Source organism: Chamaea fasciata, unplaced genomic scaffold (assembly GCF_029207755.1).
Source record: "Chamaea fasciata isolate MVZ Bird 193981 ecotype frontalis unplaced genomic scaffold, bChaFas1.0.hap1 SCAF_7, whole genome shotgun sequence".
NCBI classification, from domain to species: Eukaryota; Metazoa; Chordata; class Aves; order Passeriformes; family Sylviidae; genus Chamaea; species Chamaea fasciata.
Window position 1 is genome coordinate 12,103,825 of NW_027094092.1, and position 15,861 is coordinate 12,119,685.

Below are 15,861 nucleotides of genomic sequence, written 5' to 3' on the forward strand. Positions count from 1 at the left end.
ATATTCCTTGACATCACAGCACCCTCAGAGACACAGATGCATTTTCTTATAAAAGTCTCCTTTCCCTATTTTTCCACAAGCATTTCCCAGCTATATAAGTTATGCTTGTTAAGTACCCATGCCCATCTGGTCAATGACACAGGGACCACGGTCAGGCCACAACTCAAACAAAGCATCAAAATCCCAAGGTTCAAGCTGAAATAAATGTTTACTTGCAGAGCAGATGTGTGTTTTCTCTTTCCTCTTCAGCTAAAGAAAGACTCACCCCCTCTGCTGCTTCCAAGAAATAGTATTGGCCTTGACCAGTTCAGCTGGGATTAATTTAAGGAGCATGACAAAGCACGGCCAGCCCTAAGAGCTTTTGGCTGCAGAACAGCCCTACAATAAACATCTGTGTTACTTCAGAAGGACATGAAGAGACAGGTACACGGCTGCTATATATTGCCTTTTGTCTAGAAAACATTCAAATCAGTGATGAAACACACCAGAAACCTAATTGCTGTTTGCTTCATCAATATCAGTAACGTTTGGGCATTTTATGTCCTTTGACCCAGCTTTAGGAATACCCTAAATCACGAGCTTTAAGGCCTATCAGGTCAGAAAGCCATTTCCTTGCTGTGGTGAGCTGATCCTACATCTTTGCCCCCTACAACATTGCAGCCTCTTTCCAACAAATGCCTAGTGACACTCAGCTGAATTCAGAAGTTTTTGTCCCTGATTTGCTGCCCTGAACATGAGGAGCTATGCTTCATCTCCTGCTTCTCTCTACTAGCAAATGCCCGAATGCATGTGTTTTGTCACCAAGGGAAAAGCACTGGGATAACTTCACTGTTGAATTTGTAAAATTCTCAGTGCTATCAAGCTAGAGCAGGTGCTTTGGCAGCTTAGGTTTACTGAAGTTGACTAGCAAATTTAAAAAGGCCATTTCCATGGTTGTCTGCAATGCCTAATGCAAATGAAGCAGCGCACACGAATTTCTGCGTGAAGGAAATGAGTTAAATTTCACCAGTGACAGACAGTAACCACCAATCCACCTGTGAACACAAACACCACTCTGACCCTAACAGAGCACAGCAGAGCTTTGCTCTGCCCCTGAACGTGTTTATTTGCGTTTATTTGATCTTGCAGAGCTGAGAGGAGAACTCAAGCATCTGAATGCTCGGGCCTGTGTGAGCAGGTGAGGCACAAAGCAGGGCTGGCTGGTCAGGAACCAACTCACGCTGTGTTCATCCCATTTGCCATTATGGAAACATTGCATTTTATTACATCTTTTTGCCAGAACTCACTTTCTTCAGTGGTTCCCCATCAGAGAAGCGCCTTGCCAGTGTCCCCCATCTGCTCGGAGTTCTCTCAGCCAGGCCTAGGCAGGATTTCAGACTCATGAGTCAGACCTTTGCTCTCTTTTCTCTGAGAACTGAGCCTAAATTTTACATCAAGATTCATTGGATGGCATCAAGACAGCAGCAGATTACTTCTGTGAGAACACACATACGTACCTACATCCTTCCACTAAAAAAGCAGAATTTTTTTGTGCTTTCTTCAAAATAACTCTCAGTTCTCTCTGCTGGCATAATGAGATCTGTCCAATATTTTAATTTCAGAAGTAGTGAAATTTTAAAAAACAATCCCCCTTCTCCACTCTCAAAATGAAAATAATCCAGTCTCTAGGAACTACATCAATAACAGCATTAAAGGGTGGCAAAGAGATTTCGGGAATTAGATTGGTTTCTAATGCCAAGAGAGTAGGCTCTAAAACTAATAACATAGGAGGTATTCAATTTCTTTCCAGCTATACCTGAATGCACCCAATTACAGCACTAATATATCACAAATTTGATCAATGTCATGGTATTTTTCCAGTAATTTACTTAAATCTCTGGTGCATTTGAGGTATAAGTAGTGTTTGAAAACAACAAATGAACACTTACCAAAGGAAAATTACTGTTGAAATATAAAAGCAAAAGGAGGAAACTTTTCAAGACTGGGTGGCCTTCCAAAAATCAGCCTTTTGCCTTTAGCAGCACAAGGAAAATGCCCTCACATGCTGAAGAAAACCAGATTCTTTGACCCACAATCCTACTTGCATCACAGCTTTTAATTTCTTATTATTCCGGAGAGAGGCACAGGAGCTAAATGCTGGCAGAGATTCTGCAGCAACACAGCACATCACTGTCCACCTGTGGGAGGTGACCTGTCCTGTACCAGCTGCAGTGAGCACCAAAGAGCAGATTTATCTTATTGGGTTCAGCTTTCTGCCCTCCTGCAGCAGAGACAAGAAGGGAAAGACCCACAGGCCGAGATTCAGAAGTTCATTAATTTGCTGGCCTCTGATCCAAGGGCTGTGCCATGACCCTGACAAAAGACGTAAATGCAGATATTTTTGTGGTGTTCTCACAGAGGCAGAAGGAAGTGCAAACATGCAGACTGTGCTCATATGACTTTCCAATTCTTATTTTTGGTTCGTCTCCCCCCAGAGCATGGATCTGTTAGAAAAACCTTTGTGTGTGGCTGTTCTTAAAGCATGGAGGGCCACAGAACGTGACCCCACAGCTGAGATTTCTTGTCCCTACAGAGGTCACCATGTTAAATAACCAAAGCATAGATAAAACTAATGCATCTATGTCTAGGCTAGGGACAGCTTGGTATAGAAGTCTTGTTGTTATTCGACATTTCCCGGTATTTTCCTGCTCACTAAGCAAGAGAAGCATTTTGAAGAGCTCCAATCACAGGGGAACAGAAGGGGAAATGTTATACTAATTTCCTCTTGGCTTTTAAACACAGAGAAAGACAATTCACCTTTTTGCATTTTCAGGGCTCAATTGCCCCCCCTCTCCCTGTTGTTGGAGCTCTACACTGGTGGATTAAGTGAGATGTTCCCTGTGCATCAGCCTTCAGAAGAGTTGCCAAATATTCTTACCTTTCTGAGCTGCTTCTCTTCCACCTTTCGTGTTCCTTCTGAGCACCGTACTCATCTATTCTGCTTTCTTATTTAAATATTCAGTACCTTAACTAGTGATTAGTATTGGATATCCCCAAATCTCCAGAGAAGCAGGAATAATATGCCATAAATCCCAGCTACCCCTGTGAAGAGAGCAGAATTTGGTCCTCCTCCACAGTCTGTCCTTTAAGAGAAACACCTGACATAAACAAGCAACCCTCCTGCCTATCCACTTACACTGTGATGTATTCCCTATTTTTATTTCTTGGAAAAGCAATTTGTGCATAGTGTTTGCTCATATTTTGTCAGACAAACACACCTGTTGATTAAATATCACTAATACCTCTCAAACCAAAAGCAGTTCATGGTCAAAGAGGTGCCTGGGTACTTTTCAGCCACAATGTGAGCTCAAGATGAGGTAACAGCTCCTATTTCTGGCCTGCTTGCACTCATCCCTATTTATATGGAAGAGAAAGGAAAGCAAAGCCAGGCTCCATGTAATCATAAACTCATTTTGTCTACATATGGCATATGCAGTTAATCACAGAGATTAAGGACAAAAGTGCTTCAATGACAAGTACGTGGATGAGTGGGAAATAACCATGAATGGGAGCAGAGCCTTGCAGACTTTGTGCTGCTGGACTCTGAGCAGTGCTGTAATTCCTTCCCTCCAAATTTTGCTGGAATTGCACTGAACAGCAACATGAGCCTCCTTCTGGTCTGAAGCCAGGCTGCAAACCGAGGGGGCAGAGAGGGAAAAGTTGTCTCTGAGACAAGTGCTGTCTCCAACTCATGACCATTTCTTGCTATTCTTGACACTGGAATAATCAGGTGGAAGTGAAGGAGCATAATGAGGCAGGTAAAAAGCCCACAAGGACCTAGAAAGAAGATGGATTATCCAGCACTGCAGAATCCCTCTCTGTCCATGCTGTTTGTTTCTCCCCCAACTTTGACAGGTTGAATGGCTCTTTCTTTATGTCTCAAAAATGATGAGAAGCTTCTATTGTCCACACAGAGATTTCCAGGTAAGAGCCTTACCAAATTCAGTTATTATTTCAGCGGGAATTTATGAGCTACAGAGAGCTATGCCTGTTTGCTTGGAGCGTGGATATCTGCAAGAGAACTGCTAGCCGAGAGTTATTCACATTTATTGGCCTGTAAATCAGTTCACTGTCTCTTCATAAGTGTTAGGTTAGAGCATGACTTGGTATTTACTTAAAGAGCTCCTTTCATCTCTGAGGGATTACATCAGCACATGCTGGCGTGCAGCTCCCTCTGGGGTGTTATTCTGTTTCCATAAAAGCCATGGAAACACTAACGGTGCGGGGTGTGAGGCGCAGCGAGAGCAGCAGAACGCTGTGCAGCCTCAGACCCAGGGGCTGCCGGGCTCAGCATCCTGCCTGCAGCACCAGCAAACGTGGACACACTGAGAAAAAATAAAAAAAAATAATAAGGTAAATATATGTCTTGAAATTTAAAAAAGAAAAAAAAAAAAAAGTGATACTTCTCTTTGCAGCCTTCAAGTATTTTCAACTCAGGGCATTTCCTGGATCCATTTGACAAACTTTCACATCCACAGCTTTCTCTGGCAAGCAGCTCCCCGTCTGCTGCCTGCTGTGTGAAAACCCACTTCCTTTTCCTTGTTTTGATCATGTCTCCCACTAGCTTGGTTTGCTCCGACTACTAGTTCTTCTACTATAAAACACTTTGAGGCTTAAGGACACACTAAACTGGGAGGAGAGGAAAAGCTCATCATATGTAGGGGACTCTCCCTCTTTTTTTTTTTTTTTTTTTTTTTTTTTTTTTTTTTTTCTTTTTTTTTTTCTCCTCCTTCTTCTTACCCCCCAAATAAGAGATTGGCAAACCCCACAAATCCTTTGAGAACCAGTATTTATATACAAATATTATGCTTTCTGAAAATACCAAGGGGGAAAATCCCCTTTCAATTACTTGAGTTGAGGTTTACAAAAATGCTGCTTTTAGCAACCTTAGACACAAAGAGGGTTTTTTAAATATTCAGAATACTTGCCCAGAATCCCAAATAAAATAAGTAGCCCCTTACACCCACTTCCAGATGCCAGGATCTGGACTCACTGCAGCTGACAAGAGGGACAAGTTTTGACCCCTCAGCATCCCTTCCTTCCTTCCTTCCTTTCCCTCCTCTTCCCTCCACACCAGAACTGTGGGTTCCAATGGGCTTTACAGATAAACCATAAACTGGTAAACACCAAGCTACCTGATCACTTGCCTCAACCACCTCCTGACTCATGAAACCAAACTCTGGTAGGAAAAGTGGCAAATGCTCCAGCTAAAAACTCTCTGACAGCACGATCTGCCCATAATAACAAGTGCTGTTTACTTCAGTTAGAGCAACAAGTGAGTTTTCGGGCAGCTGGAGAGTTTGAAGGCACAAGGAGATTCAAAATATGGATATTAAATATTTGATATCATTCAATATGGCATCTCATTTTCTCCCCTATTAACAGAGGTGCTAACATCTTAGTTTTGAAGGGAATGCAGATTACATTCCATGTTACATTGGTTTCCAAAACAGTCTTGCACTAGATATGCGCAGAAAACACCAATTAGGATTGTCCTAAACTGTAGACTGGATTTTAGAATATTTCCTCCTCCCACTTTATGTACAGCAAATTTCCTGTATCCCACCTTGCAACTTGACTTAGTTGATAGAATACAATATCCAACAAGTTATGCTTCTACACCTAAATTTCCTTTAGAATAATTCACTCTGACACTAACCCAGAAAATCACAATTCTCATTACGTCTCTAGGAAACAACACAGAGAAGTAGAAATAAATAAAGCTGTCAAGCAATGAAGTGAAAGGGGGAAAATCAATTCCAGAATGTACATAATAATGGCTGCTATGACTGAAACGACAAACAATATCCTAATCCTCAGTACGGCATGCAGAATGCCAGAGTATTTGTTAAAGTGGGCCAATACAGCTCCCTCACCCATTTAATGCCAGCAGAGAGAGAGTTTGGGTTCATTTGTCTGCATGCTAAGCATCAGGCAGCATGTTGATCACATACCTGCCCTGCCATGCTTGCAGATTTCCTGCATGAGCCGCAGTGATATTTCAAATATCTTTGTGCTTGGCTTCTTCAGCTGCCCTTCATGAGAAGTCTGGAAATGCTGTGTGAGCTTCACGGTTCACAGAAACAGATTGAGATGTTTACAGATACAAAAACGTCTTAAAAAGGCAAATGGCTGTAAAGCTGCTGAAGAAACCTTGTTTATAGCTACAATTAAATGCTGTCATAAATTATTCTTATTTCTCAGGGAGAATTTTTTTTTTTAAGAATTAGTGATACCCAGGTGGTTCAGTCATTTTTATACAGAAGTCTAAAGCAAATCAGGACAAAATGCTTCCTCATGCCCAGAGGAACAAACAATCTTCTTCCACGGACTTCAGCTCAGTGGAATGAGCCGAACAATTTCATTTTTCACTTTCTGTTTTGAAAAATCCACTATTTGTTGGTTTCTAGTGCATACACTGTTCCAAAATGTGAAATATCTTTTATTGTTGAGCACAGGAGATTCTGACAGACAGACTCCTGTGTTACACTTCCAGTCCTTTGTTGAAATCTGGCACTGAGCACAGGTGCTCCAGCCAGGGGAATATTTATCATGGGAGTGCAACGGGGGAAGAAATTTCTAAAATAGCAAGGGGAACCTGAACCTTCTGAGTTCACCAAAGGAACCAAGCTTTTAAAACTTGCAAGTTGGTGCTGCCCAGATGTGTCTGAAAAGTGCCAGACCCCGTGTGCCTGTGGGTGCAGGTCCTGAGCTGCACCCTGCACTTTACTCACACATTCCCAGTCATAATTAGATTTTGCCATTCTCCCTTGTCTCTTCCAACATTAATTGCATCACACCTTTGCACCTATTTCATTACAAAATAAGCATTGCACTGTAGAAAAAAAAAAGAGACCCCCTTTGTTTTCCTTTCAGATCCCATCAATCGTCTTGCACTACATCAGGGAACTACAGCTGGGATGGGGCCCTGTGCCACAAGAGGCTTCATTTTCCTGATAAACAAATCAGCAACACATTTGAGAAGGTCTGCTGTAGCATCTTTTTCTAGAGAAAAATACATTTGGTGTCTCTGAAAAATAGAATTAAAATCTTTTTCAGGTATAGCACATTCCTAGGAATGCCCCCCAAAATTTCAGTAGATGTGATCAAAAAAGGATGATTATACTTCTCCCCAAAATGTGACAAATATACTGTATTGAACCTCAACATCAATTAAAATATCCAATGTAATTTAAGGCTTTAAGTCTGGAGCTAATAGTACATTCATATGAAGGTTTTACACACATCAGTAATCTCCATTTTAAATTTTCTTTTATATGCCTTGGATATATTTGGTTAAAATATAAGCTGAGAAGGAAAGAAAACTATGAGATGGAATCAACTGGGAAAAACTTGCAATTGCAGAATTTTCAAGTTGGGTTTTTTTTGGTTGTTTTTGTTTGTTTGTTTGTTTGTTTTTTAGGTTTTTTTGTTTGGGTTTTTTGTGTGTTTTTTTGCTAAGAACTCATTCTAATGAAGAATTGAGAATACTAAATTTAAAATGCCAAAACGTGCTGTTTCAAGCAGCAGTGATTCATTTTGACTTGCTTCCTGTATTCCACAGAAATCAAAACAACATGTTTTGATGGCATTCTGTCAAGATTATTAGCAGTAATTAATCAACTCCCACAAAACATTTCAATTTCAGCAGGAAACTAGAACTGCCAGGATAGTTGATGGCTCTGGTAGAAGCACAGCAGCAAAACCTGTTCTGCCTCAGAGGTCTCAGGTAACAACTTCTACAGGTTTCTACAGAATATACCTCCATCTGTCTGCATTGAAACATTTGTTACAGGGGTTAGTTGTGGTCACATTTTATTTGCCACATCCCTGGCAGCATTCAAGGGCAGGTTGGGCAGGGCTCTGAGCAACCTGATCTAGTTCAAGATGTCCCTGCCCATTGCAGGAGGCTTGAACAAGATGAGCTAGACTTTAAAGGTTCCTTTCCAACACAAACTGTTCTATGATTTTATTATTCTATTCCCAAAGTCTATCTTTTTCTCCATTTTTATGACTCTCTTTTCAGACTCATACTACAGTGTCTGTCTGGCCACACAGATTTTCAACACAAATGCAGAACACAGGCACCTGGCATAAAGTTGGAGAGATTACTTCAAATTCACTGGGACAAAGCATCGTGGAAGCTTAGACATTTCACTCAGTAGGCAGTGCAGGTTCTTAAAAAAAGATGTTTTCTTTATTTCCATTGATGCTTACAAGTGGCAGAAGTAAAGAGCTGAGACCCTGGAGATGAAGCAGCCCCAGGGAGGAAGCTCTGTTTAAACCTCTGCAGGAGGATGCTGGGTGTGGTTTTCTGGCTCTTGCTGTATTTCAGCATCTTCCTGTATTTCACTCCTTACCCTGCTGGCTTCACCTGCATTCTCTGCCCCAGCACCTCTGTTTTATACCAGCATCCCATGAACTCCCTCATACAGACCCTCTGCAGTGCCCACACCCTCACAGGCAGAGCACAAGTCTAGAAAAAGACACCCTCAGAACAGCCACAGACTCAGGAGAGGGAAGAGATGTTTTTCTATCCCTTACACAAATCCCTGAAATGATTGCTTCATCAGTGCAGCGCGCATTGGTACATAGTGTAAAACCGGAATTGCCAAAGCTCGGTATAAACACACACACATTCACTGAATTTTCCACGTTCAGTACCCCTGGTTCATGCTATTTTGCAGCTACCCAGCTGTGCACTGGAAAGCACCTGCACTGAAACTCTCATCTCAGTGCTAATTTCATGTGATTCTAAATGGGCAACTTTGTCACGACTGTGTTAGAGGCAGCCTAGGCTATTTGGAACCTTTCTTGAATTTGTGTGAATCAAAGAAGAACAAGGAAATCCCTTTGTGTCCTCTGCCATCTTCCCTCATGCCAGGGAAGCCCCAGGACTGGGACTGGAAGGTGCCATCAAGCTCAGTACAGAAGTAGGATCTACATCTACACTGAAAAGCCAGAAGCAGCATTTTCTCTGCCTTCTTCCCGAGAACTTTGCTGGCAAATCCTAGAAAAGCTCGGGTTGGAAGGGATCTTAAAATCATCTAGTTGCAAGCCCCTGGCACGGGCAGACAAGTTCACTCAAAGCCCCATCCACCCGGTCCTTGAACACCTCCATGGATGGGGCAGCCTAAACTTCTCTGGGCAGCCTGTGCCAGAGTTTCAGCACTCTCACGCCAAAGAATTTCTTCCCGATACCTAATCTAAGTCTCTCCTGATCTGGTTTAAAACCATTCCCTTTTCTTCTATCGCTGTCAGCCCATGCAAAAAGTCTCTGTCCCTCTTTTCTGTCATGCTCAAGAGTATGACAGCACAGTCACGGGTCAGGCCCAGCTGCTGGCAATCCGTCTCCCCTGTCTGCGCTGGACCTTATAAAAGGCTGCTCTGCCCAGCACAGAAATTTTGACGGATGGGAAAGAGTTTGACATTTTATATCATTTAGTGAAATGCCAGACATCTGCAGGGCACAAGAGGGCAGCCGGTGCTCCCACTCCGCCGTCTGCATTCTCCCGAGGGATCTGGAGTCCTTGCCCAGGAATGAGATTTCCTGCTCTGTGCAGGAGGCAGCAGCCCTCCACGGCAGTAAATCATCTCTCACTCCTTGTTGATGCCACATTCCCCTTCTTGCCCTCGGACTGCATCTCTACAGAACACACCTGTGAAGATTAAGGCTTAGGAGAGCCTTAAGTGTTGATGAGGCCACCCTCGGAGAGCTCACACTATGAAGATTCTGGGTTTTAACTCCTGGTTTTCCAGCTGAAGGCAGTTGCCTAGACAACAAGTGTGATTCAGTAGCAGTGAATTGTCAGGGCAACAATCCCTGGCCATACCTGGGACGTGCTGTACAGCACAAGAAGCCAGCAGACATGCAAGGCCACACCCAAAAACTGCAAGTTAAAAGGGTAACATCTTCCAGCTAGGGTATGTGGAAAGCCAAAGTGACTTTGCACTTTTGAGTATAAAGCTGAGTACAGTTACTCCACACAGAGAAAAAAAAAGATTTTTCATAATTTGGCTAAAGAAATAATCCTATCTCAGCATGATAGGAATCCATAAAACATGACTATCTATGTTACACCCCTTCCACGGTTTTTACACAGCATCCTCTGTTTACACTGTCACCATCTTTTGGGGGATATCACTGATGTAACGTGGGAGGAAGTTCACTGTGTTGCTCATGCAGAATTTGCTCTCCATTTCCTGATGGAGCAAGGCACTTGTGTTTCTTTCCAATTTTGAGGATTTCTTCCACTGTGTTTTCTTTTAGAAATTTGCACTTTAAGAAAATGCATGCCCAAAATGTACTGAAAGATGAGTGGGGAGAGGGAAGGAAAATCACAGTAGTATGTAGTCATCTTTTATTGAAACTAATTTATAGGCCCTTGAAAATATTTGAACTTTCTTCCCCTCCAAATTTAGCCAGTCTTATGAGATTTTAATTATTCATTTCCCCAACGTATTTCAAGCAGGGCAATCATAATTAAATAAAATACCCATTTATTCTGCTTGGCCATCTCTCTGCCTTTTAAAGGTATTTTAACTGTTTTAAGGATGTAGATAATTTGGGTTGGAGTTGGGGTGAGGCTTTTGGTTTATTCTCCTCTCTGAGAAACTCTGACAAATTTTGCCGAACTCTGCTTAAAAGTGCCGTAAAGAAAAGTTATTTTGAGGGACTGCACAATCTCACTAAAGCTTCTGGTGTTAATGCCTCTGTGTTTTTAATGTGGGCTGCTTTGTGATACATTTTCCTATGGAATTAGGAAATGTTGTCACCTTCTAGTTTAGCTTCACTTACCACAATTTGTCTCATCACTCATCATTATTTGGGTGTAAGGGTCCAATTTAAGTCACTTTTAATTGTCCCAAAGTCCATTACAAGTTGACCAGCAGGGCTGTCAGGGCTCAGCCATTCCCTTACAAGGAGTTGGGGGTCCTTAATGAATGATTTTCCTGTCTATTTTATTGTCCAGTGGGGTGCAAGCTGAACATACCAAAATATTTCACCAACCCACCTCAGGCTCCACAGGCCACCAAGCACAGCACCAGCCACGTCACTTGTCCTGCAAGTGACAGACCAGAGGAACTGTTATGTTTTCAAGTCTCATGGGGACTTGTGCCTATTGATGCCTTAAGTTTCAGCTTTCATGTTTTCAGATTCTGTGCTGCCTAGGGGTGTAGTTCCGAGCCTCATATTAAGTGCCAGTGAGTTCTCTTCACAGAGTAGGGAGACAAAACAAATCCTTTTCCTGCTGAACACCAAGGACAACTTTCAGGCCCAAAAGGACAAACAACGATGGATTAAAGAGAGAAACAAGAAGGATGAGACCCCACAACCTGAAGCTGTAATTGGACAATTAAATCCCAATATGCAAATGGACCAAACCTTATGAAAATGTAAGATCTTGTGACTGGTGGCCCATTTTGTGACCATTTTAAGTCCACCTTGGGTGTAGCCCTGGCCAGACTCTTGTCCTGTCCAAGGTATATCCTAAAGGCCTTTCAATAAATCTCTACTTTATTCACAAGCTCTGGCCAGTCTCTGTTTCAGGTCAGTCTTCCCTAGGCATCACTATTTGCATATTTCTCCTTTCCAGCCTGTGTGTGCAAGTATCAGGCTCACCTTTTCTTTATCAGAGGATCAGGAATGACACAGGGATGAAGAGCTGCATGCAATATTTTCAGGAGACCAAGGGATTTCAGTGCTTCTCTAAACAGACTGGGATTTTTTCAGCCTTCAATCAAAGTGTTACCAATTTCCTACACCTTTAAAATGCTAGATCTCTTCTTAATTTAGGTTTTGGAGGGTTTTTAATCCTAAACATGGTTTTTATATCAAGAAATATGAAGATTGATCAACTAAGCTCATTCACAATATGCTATGGTTAGAATTTGAAAAACATACCTGGATTTGTTTAGCAGACTGATGCTCTAAATCACAGGTCAATCATAGCGGGACAGGAAATTTGCCATAAAAATTTGGACCAATACTTGCAAACTTGTTAACTCAACCATGGTTTGAAAAAGTGAACTCAAGTGACCTGGGTTTAAAGTCACCTCACCTGAAAAATCAAGCATCTGAAAAACAAGCAACCTCTCTCCCAGATGAAGCAATTACCTAATTAGTGACAGTAAAGCAACGAGCATCTCATCAGTTTGCTGTTAAACACCAAAGAAGGCGTTTTTGCGTCTATCTGGCAAGCAGCTCTATGTGACCTGAGAGACATTTATGAGAAAAGATAATTGCTAATAACGGAAACCGTTGCACATTCCACACAGGAGCTGATAAAAGCCACTAGGAGCTGAAAAAATATTTCAGAAGCATCTCAATGATTTTGTGATGATGAAAGTAGCATTTTTTGTTAATGCCACTAAGCCTTGAATACAATGCCATGCTCCTTATGTCTGCTTCAAGTTTTCTGCCTTTTGCATTTGGAAAATCAAAAGGGTTTACAAGATGAACGTGGATTATACTCCACTCTTCACAACGACTTAGTGACAAACAACTCTAATGCAGCCAGTGCTGAACTGGAGTTCAAGGACCATTTCTTGGAAATCTGAAATACATTGAAACCTCAGCAAAGAAAATGGTACTCTATTAAATCTGCACCCTGTGGAGGGCTAATAAAAAACCTCAGTTAGGTCATAGATACTAGAGTGGTAACAAACCCATGAAAAATTGTTGGTTAGCTATTTTATCTGTCCAGCTCTTTGATGCATGGTGTAGGAAAGGAATGGCATTTTACAGACATCAGCCCGTAAATGATGCAGTCTGTAAATCTGATGCAGTTACACACAACAACAGGTGTCTCAAACTGCTCCTCCAAATCCCACCTGCAATTCAGTGGACACAAACCCCAAGTTATGTAACAACATTTTAAAAAACATGTTTAAAGAATCAAGGTTTGTGCTGGGGCCACTATGCCACATTAAGATGGAGCATCATCCACCTGCACTGTTGCTGCCCTGTGCTTAACAAAAAAAAAAAAAAAAAGGGCAAATCTCCATGACCACTAAGGATAACAGGCAGAGCTCAAACTGAAGGAGGCAGCCCAGTGTCCACCATCCCTCCCTCTGCCTTGCAGTGTAAGTGGGGGAGATTTGCCTCGTTTTTATAGGAAAACCTACAGCTGGCTGGAAAGGACTGGATGGGGTTTCTAAAAATGTTGTCTGTTTTAGCAAGGGGGGATGAGCAGGCTCAGAATAAGTTAAATTACGTACACTTCTGCACCATTCTCACTTTTCAATGTGATAGTCTCAATTACAGATGACAGTTTCTATTATGGGAAAAAAATGCACTGAGTGAGAGAAAAAAAAAAAAAGTTTCTGGATCTGGCAGGTCTCAGGAAGAAATCCCAGCCCCATGTTAGCAGCCTCCTTATTCTTCTTTGGAAAGACTTGACCTGCAGGGAGGGAGGAAAGGCTGCTCTGTCATTTATCACCAAGACTTCCAGCTGTCTTGTTTTTGGAGACAAACAATGCATCTGGAGGCCTCTGAGAAGCAGGAGCAGTGCAGCACTGCGCTTCGGCATGACTGCATGAGTATGACATAGTCGGACAAAAAAGCCTTTTCATTCCCCCTCCTACAAGAGCCCCAGGGGATTCAGCTTCCTCTCAGTACCTCCTGCAATCTACATAAAGCTATTTTTTGCCACAGGGGCTCAGTGCTGAGTGACTGAGCACTCTGGAGTAACACTTCTTGGTAACATTTTTGGGAACCAAACAGCCACTCTGGGTCTTGCTCATAAAACAAGCCCCAAATGGGGGGAACTGTGCAGGAAAACTGCCCAGGACTGGGTTCCTCACAGCTTCACAACAGCTGGAGGGTGAAGGATAGTCCATTTTCTGTCTACGTGTTTCCTAAGTTTCCAGGCAGCTCTGCCTCAAAGAGTGCTGAGCAGCTACAGCGATGCCTGTGACATGTCCCAGGAGCTGCTCACCCTTTAATCCACCAATATTATTTTCAGGACGACAAAATTTGGGGGATCAGGATCCAAAATACAGGATTCAAGAGCCCAAATTTGGGATTTGGTGGGGGGTTGGACCCCAAAATTGGGAGTTGAAGGGACTGGGAGCCCAAACTGAGGGGGTTCTGGGGGTGGCAGAAAATTGGAGGGATCAGAACCCCAAAACTTGGGGTCAGGACCTCAAAATTTGGGAGGTGTGGGAGGTCCAGGACACTATAAAACCACCCAATTTTGGGGTCCTGGGCCCTAATCGAGCATTCAAGACACTAAATTTGAGGACATGGGGGGGGGGGGGGGGGTGTGGACACCAAATTGGAGGAGGCCAGTAATTTAGTGGGGCTAGAGGGTCAGCATCCCAAAATTTAGAGTCAGGACTCCAAAATTTGGGGGGTCGGGACCCGAATTTAGGGTTCCAGAGCTCAAATTCAGACATTTGGGGGGTCCTGGGCCCAAAATTTGTGAGTTTCAGGATGCAAACTCCAGGGAAAAGACCTCAGTTTGAGACAAAAATATTGTTTCTGATGAGTGTCTTAAGCCACAAATAGGAGGACAAAGGTGTGTTTATTCCATTAATTAGAGCTTTGAAATTGATTAAATTAAAAATGGAAAAGAATTATGTCTTGCAACTCTGGGCAGGGGGGGTGAATATTATATATTTAGGCAGGTAGAGGGAAGAAAGGAATCTATGTGCAGGATTTGAGGCAGGGGAGCTCCGTGAGCTTAGCACAGCTGAACTCACGGGTAGGAATTGGATGCATGTTTGGGAGGAAGATTCCCCATTCCCTCCACCCTTTGGTAACAGGTATTTTGAGAATGAGGGAGAGGAAAGGCAGGACATCAACACCTCTGTCCATGTCATTTCTGATATGAGGAATCACAGAATAAATGGAATGGGTTGGGTTGGAACGGACCTTAAAGATCATCTCATTCCGACCCTCCTGCCATGGGCAGGAGCACTTTCTTCTATCCCAGGTTGCTCAGTGCCCCATCCAACCTGACCTTGAGCACTACCAGGGAGGGCAAATCCACAACTCCTCTGGGCAACCTCTGCCAGTGCCTCAGCACCCTCACAGTAAAAATGTTCTTCCAAATATCCAATCTAGAGCAACTTCATTTCCTTTTTAAGCCATCCCCATTGTCCTGTCACTACGTGGCCTTGTGAGAAGTCCCTCTCCCTATTTGTTACAGACTCCCTTCAGGCACTGGAAAGCCACAATGAGGTCACCCAAAGCCTTCTCTTTTCCAGACTGAACAATCCAAATTTTCTCAGCCTTTCCTCACAGGAGAGATGCTCTATTGCACTGATCATCTTGGTGGCCTCCTCTGGACTCACCCCAACAGCTCCATGTCCTTCCTGTGCTGGGACTCCAGAGCTAGGTGCAGCACTGCAGGTGGGGTCTGAGCAGAGCAGAGCAGAGGGGCAGAACACCCTCCCTGCCCTGCTCCCCACGGGGCTCTGGATGCAGCCCAGGATCTGGGTAATTTCTGGGATGCAATTGCACATTTACACATTGCCAGGTCATGTCCAGCCTGTCATCCATCATTACCCCAAGTCCTTCTCTCCAGGGCTGCTCTCCATCTGCTCACCTGGTCTTTCCTGTTCTGAGGTGCCTGCCTGCTCACCTGCCACTGCCTCTGCAAAGCTGTGCTCTCACTGCACAACCACCACACTGTAATACCATTCCAGAATGGGATCAAACACCTCAAAATAGCAGCTTGTATTTTTCTGGCCAGCTGTCAGATAATGCACCATCGAGACAGTGCAGATTTAATACAGGAGGCAATTGAATCCTTCATCAAACGGCTAAGGGAAGGGAAAAGCTGTGAAGGTCCTCCTCCATTTTCTCTAGCCTTG

At 43.1% G+C, this 15,861-nt stretch overlaps 1 protein-coding gene across 9 annotated transcripts in view; it reads right to left on the reverse strand.

Moving 5' to 3' along the window:
• Positions 1-15,861, reverse strand: part of TUB (TUB bipartite transcription factor) — a 139,010-nt gene that overhangs the window by 111,558 nt on the left and 11,591 nt on the right. For 6 of the 9 annotated variants that reach the window (XM_066187588.1, XM_066187586.1, XM_066187585.1 and 3 more), the window contains exon 1: positions 266-390. The exons of 2 other annotated variants lie outside the window; for them this stretch is intronic. In XM_066187588.1, coding sequence (XP_066043685.1) covers positions 266-333 — 68 coding nt within the window. In that variant the 5' untranslated portion in view covers positions 334-390. Of the gene's footprint in view, positions 1-212; positions 242-265; positions 391-15,861 lie in introns of those variants that run through there. One more of the 9 variants, XM_066187581.1, reaches the window with a different exon arrangement.